Genomic DNA, 6000 nt, shown 5'->3' with positions numbered 1-6000 from the left:
TCTCTGTCGGTAACTTGACTGTCGCCGCCATGACTGCAGACACGCGCAGAGCGGAAGTGCACAGAGGTTACAACACTGATCAAATATTTAAGCTAAGCGAGTGTCCAGCTAACGTGGCTAAAATATAAATGGCGACATTGCGAGAGACGAGTGTGTGGACTTCACCGAGTCCCTGCTAAAGTTGTCACTACAGTGAGGATGTGGTGGGAGTGTTCTTCTGACTGAGTCTCGTAACTGTTCTGCGGTACGGTTTAAAACTCCGGACATGCCTCGGCTTCCGCGGAACAGACTGTCTCCATGGATAGAGCGGCTCATCTTGAGCTACGGCAGCCAGGAAGAGCAGCAGGAGGAGGTGGGCAGCAGGTTGAAGGCTCATGTCATCGGTGTGGGTCAGATGTCCCAGTCCCAGGCGGGGAACACCGAGGGCCCCACCGGGTTGCTCTTCCTGTCTGATGGGGTACTCCAGATCCCAGCCGTCCTCACGGCGTCAGCCTGGGAGCATCTGCAGGAGCAGGAGGACCGTGAGTGCTTCAGCAGCCTACTCAACAGCACGGTTTGCATCCAGGACTACCGGCTGCAGTTCCACATGGCCTCAGAACAGACTAAATGCAGGTTCTTCCTATCAGTCGGAGAACTAGCTACAACCGCAGCAGGTCCAGTTAAAGACAACACTCCCTGCTGCACCACCCTGTCCTCTGTCAGGATGAAGATCTGTAAAACGTGGAGAGCTCTGCTGGGTCAGGAGGACTCTCAGAAGAGCCAGTGTGAATTTGACCTATCCCAGCTGCTGGGAGAGTGGCAGCACGACTGTCTGCAGGCTGTGCTGGAGGACGTCAGGGAGAAGCTGACAAGGGGACGCGCCGCGAGCCTGCAGCCCTCCACCTCCACCTGTCACTCCACGCAGACCTGCTCTAGCACACGCTGGGATGTGGACAGGATCAGATATAAGGGAGAGAAGTGTTTCAGTGTCCCTGTGAAATATCTCCTTATCCCAGAAGAAGACTCTCAGCAGGTCCAGACTCTAAAAAATGCTGAAAGCAGCACAGAGAGGATGGAGGAGGAGAATATACTGCAAGTCTGCAACCCTCCAGAGACCACGCAGCCCTCTGTTGATGCTACACACTGGCAGATAGTTCAACCAGCAGCTGTACAAGGAGTTTGTGCATCCAGTGACAGCTCATCTCTTCCAATGGAGGACAGCCTGCTCCACGAGGATGTGATCACAGGTGGGACTGACGAGCCTTTGTCCAACCCGTGGAACATATTTTCTCCTCCTTGTATCTCCTCATCTTCTTCGGATGCATCTCCAGAAGCTACACCAAGCATCTCGCCGCACCCCGCCTCTGCTGCAGAATCCAAGCCTGATCCCGCCACCAGCACGCAGCTTCCTGCCCACCTGGTGGAGTCCAGCTACTTCCCACCCTACCAGAAACAGCTGACTGCCCTCCCCACCACTGCCACTTCCTCTTGTTCAGCTTCAGGCTCCATGATTGCTCCAGAAATGGAAAATCATCGCACCTGGACAGCACAGCAGAGCCTCCCACCTGTGGACCGAGAAAGGGAGGAGACAACTTTGACAAGACACGGAAAAGTTAAGAGAAAGCAAAGCGAGTCCACACCAGAAGCCCTCGACACCTCCACCTTGGCGGAGGACAAGGAGGCGGAGCTGAGCAGCAGTCCTCCATCGTGGCTCTTTGACACTTCGGTAGGAGGCTCCAGTGCCGAAGACGGCAGCAGTCCTAAACGGGCTTCAGGGAGTGTCCCGAGAAAAATTCCAAAGGTTCATCGCGACGGCAGGCCGTTCTCTTACTCGTACCGCGTGTGTGGACAGAATCTGCAGGACTTCAGTCGCTTCAGAATGACTGAATCTCTGCTGCACTGGGCTGTGAAGTATCTCGTGACTCCAAAGCAGACAGACAATCCTGCAAACGTAGCGTGAGCGGGCCTAGTTTACCTCTCGTCTGTCTTTAGTTCTGTTCTGGTATTGCTTCAGTTTGTCGGTTATGATGGTGTCCTCAGGCCGCTCTGATGGCCATTTCTGTTTGGGATGGTTTGGTTTATCAAACGAAGGTCCACATCAGCTGATGAGGGAATTTACAGCTGTTATTTATTTAGCTTTTATGAAGATTTCCTCATTTTCCAAGAACAAAATAAAAACAAAGTGCTGGCGTTTCAGTCAGAGCTTCCTAATTTAATGAGAAACTGATCTGATTTTGGTTTATTGAGCATATAAGACATCACCTTGGCTTGTAGGAAGTTAAAACTTAATTTGATTTATTTTTTTCCTGATATTTTGTATAAAAATTTGCAAACAGAAGAGGTTTGCATTTCACAAAAGCACATGACAGCAATGCCAAAGACACCGCACCGAAAATGTTTTGCACACACGGTCGATGTTTGTTTAACAATTTTTGGTGAGCTCTACACAAATAACAATGTTAAATCATCAATAAATACAATTACTGACCGAAATAAAGCCAAACGGCAGTTTTCTTTACACCTGAGCAGGAACGCCGTGCTTACACCGATGCACAAACTCGTCACACACTGTGAAACCATGCTTGTGTTTCATGCTGTGTGACGCTGTCACGGGTTAAAAATGAATATTTTCTCAGCCTCTAGATGCTAAAATGTCCAAATAAAACACGTTTGGAGTCTCGTTTCAATCATTTGCTGTTAAATGTTCTGTAAGTGCAGAGGTTGTGGCTTTGCTCTCTTTTGTGATTTCAGACCTTTCCTGTCTGTGATTAATGGAAATGTCACACGCTGCAATATTCAGCTGACATTAGTTTGATGTCAGAAGTCATCAGCAGCTGTTTGATTATCCATGAAAGCAAAAATGTAAAATATTTGATTGTTCCACATTTTGATAAATGAATATTTGTGACAGTTGAGTAAAAATCTGCGTTTTAAACTCCCCCCCCCCCCCCCCAGTTTTCTGTTTTTCAGACAAAATTGATAAAAGAAAAATAAAACTTGGCAGATGAATGAAAAGGATGTTTGTAGTTTTCTCCATAGAACCGCCTCATGTCTCAGAGCATCGTTGGAGCTGTGCTTTTGTGTTTTTTCATTGTTCAGTGTGGAGATGATTGGAGCAGTATTAACAGTAGAAGCTCAGTTAGCAGCTTTATTATCTCACCTGCAGTAGAATTCTTGGACCCAAACCTCAGTCAAAGTCATCATATTTGTAGAAAACAAAAAACTAGTAAAGCTGCATTAGTAGATATTTTTCTTTCTTTTAAACTTGGCAGCTTTTCAGTATCGATCCAGGCTCTCATGCAGCCATATTTCATGTTCTTCATCAGTATGAAGGCTCATAATCCTGAAAATCAGACTCCGTGTTTATTTCTGATCAAATATTCTGATTTCCTGGTTAAAGGTAAAAGAGTTGTTCTTTATTTGTCCAGGAGGTGTCGCTGAAGACCGTGCTTGTTAAAGTCGAGCTGATGCAGCGGTTCAGTAATGCGCACGTCAAAGCAAAAAATGTGAAGTGAACTAATCAAAACCTCACAAAGTGATGCTGGTAGGCAGAGGAGGGAGTTCACATTTCTCTCAGTCGAGACTAAACCTGAGTTTTTGCAGAGCTGTGCCTCCTATACGTGAGTATTTACTGTCACTAAAAGAAAAGGCAAAGAAGAAAACAATGTTGCCATTGTATGGAAGTTTTAGGAACTGAACAGTTTATGATAATAAGGAAATGAGAACAACCAATAAATAAATAACATACACAACTAAGTAAGTAAGCACCACAATTCAGCAGCTTGTAGAACCACCTTTGACAGTAATAATCTGAAGCAATCATTTTTTGCACGACCACAGCTCACATCATCGTGGAGGAATTTTGGTCCACTGTTCTTTACATCGTGGCTTCAGCCATCTGAAGGCCCACCACAGCATCTCAGTCAGGCTGAGGTCTGGACTCTGGGCCCTTACAGCAGGTCGATTCTTCTGGTCTAAGCTTTAGCTGTGGGACAGACGGGCTCACATCAGCCTCTAGAATACTTTGGCATACAGAGGAGTTTGTGGTCGACTCAGTGACATCAAGGTGCCCAAATCATCAGCTCGCCACCACCGTGCTGACAGTCGGTATATGTTTGTGCTGATAAGCTGTGTTTGACTTTCTCCAAACATCGCACTGTGCATGAGGACCAACTCGGCAGGAAACAGTAGAGGTTAGTTTTTGTTCATTTTAACAGGTGCCAAATAAATCAGATGATGGGATGTTTCAACAGAGGAAAGGATGACTGAACAGGATACAGACCCAGAGGCACAAGAAGTCAAGGAGCCCTGGTACAGAGAAAACTGAAAAGAGATGTGCACAAAAAGCCTCAAAATGACCAAAGTGAGGAGAAATATTAACAGAAGCTGATGCACCAATGAGTGTAAACAGAGTAAAAATGATCAGAAAAAGGTGCAATGTGACCCCCAAGAGACTGAAATGATGAAAAAGAGATAACTGTCTCCCCCTGGTGTCTACAAACAACCAGAGGCTGTAACTGTGAGAGGGCTATGCACACAACCATTCAGTAAACTGCATTTTATCAACACCTTTTTTTAAACTTTACTGAGTGTTCTAGATTGTTTTTAATTATCTGAAGACGACATAAAAAGCTCATTTTGCTCGTATAATCAAATAAGAGGTGAGAAAAGAAACAATTTATTTTGGTTTACAGCAATTTGTGAAAGAAAGAAAGAACAAAAGGAAGATTAACAGCAGTTTCTGTATAACCACTGTGTAAAGAATGGTCACGTTTTCTTTTCAAAAACACAAAAATGTCTAAAGTGAGGAAAATGACACAAATGCAACACTGCAAATAGATGCAAAGTAACTAGAAAAGACACACAACACATCCTGGTATTTATTAGCTCCACCGAGGAGGTTATGTATTTGGTAGCATTTGTGTTTGCGTCATTGTGTTTTGAACGAATGACCTTTTAGAATGGGGGCGTGTTAACAATCCTTTAAAACACAGATGTCAAACTCCAGTCGTCGAGGGCCGATGTCCTGACACTTTTAAATGTCTCCCTGCAGCAACACACCTGAATAAAATTAGGAGGTCATTAGCAAGACTGGGCTGCATGCTGAGGTGGGAACCCCTAACCTTGCTCAAGTAAATTTACATAAATGTAAGTTTTTGGAAAAATGCACTTCTAAAAGTACTTTTATTGCATCATATTCATTCATTCATGAGCTGCTGTAACATGAATCAAATGGCTGAACTGCCACCTCAGCATGCAGTCAGGTCTTACTAATGACCTACTAATTTTATCCAGGTGTGTTGTTGCAGGGAGACATTTAAAAGTTTCGGCTCTTGGGGACTGGAGTTCACTACCTGTGCTTTAAAATGTGGCTTAACTCCACTGAGGTCTTCAAGGTCAACTTAATGATTTATTGGTCAACAATGGGCAAAAAGCCCAAATATTATGTAACATCTGAACTCTGACCTCTCCTCCCCCTCTCTACAAAGTACAACTTCTTAAAGTACGTTTAAAAAGAAAAATGTAAACTTACTTTTCCATCCACTTGTCCTTTTCAGGGTCGCTGGAGCCTATCCCAGCTGTCATAGGGCGAGAGGCAGGTTACATCCTGGACAGTCTGTTGCAGGGCTAACATATAGAGACAGACAACCATTCACATTCCCACCTATGGGCAATCTGGATTAATCAATTAACCTACCCCCACAAACTGCATGTCTGTGGACAGTGGGAGGAACCCACGCAAACACGGGGAGAACATGCAAACTCCACACAGAAAGCCCCGGCCTGATGGTGGAATTGAACTCAGGACCTTCTTGCTGTGCAGCAGTGCTGACCACCGTGCCACCGTGCTAGCCTTCAAAGCAAATACTGCAAGAGACAGCGCCTCCTCTCTGGGTGCTTCCTGTATTAGCTTTGCTTCATTTTCTCATTTTGAAGTTTTAAAAGCTTTCGATTTTTTTTTATGTGTAAAAACAACAGCTTTTGTTTTGCTGAATGGTTTCTTCTCTCGTGAGCCTCCTC

At 45.1% G+C, this 6000-nt stretch overlaps 1 protein-coding gene across 1 annotated transcript; it reads left to right on the top strand.

Moving 5' to 3' along the window:
- Positions 1–2717, top strand: acd (ACD shelterin complex subunit and telomerase recruitment factor). The gene has a single exon (XM_004573885.4). It carries the CDS (start codon positions 266–268, stop codon positions 1937–1939), a length of 1674 nt encoding a protein of 557 aa, XP_004573942.1. The 5' UTR covers positions 1–265; the 3' UTR covers positions 1940–2717.
- Positions 2718–6000: the final 3283 nt, after the last annotated feature.

Source organism: Maylandia zebra, linkage group LG7 (genome assembly GCF_041146795.1).
Source record: "Maylandia zebra isolate NMK-2024a linkage group LG7, Mzebra_GT3a, whole genome shotgun sequence".
Classification (NCBI taxonomy): Eukaryota; Metazoa; Chordata; class Actinopteri; order Cichliformes; family Cichlidae; genus Maylandia; species Maylandia zebra.
Note: the sequence above shows the minus strand (reverse complement) of the source record. Positions and strands in the feature narration are given on the sequence as shown.

Bases quoted from the DNA above. Each gene is read 5' to 3' on its own strand.
- acd (XM_004573885.4), top strand. From the start codon at position 266: ATGCCTCGGCTTCCGCGGAACAGACTGTCTCCATGGATAGAGCGGCTC.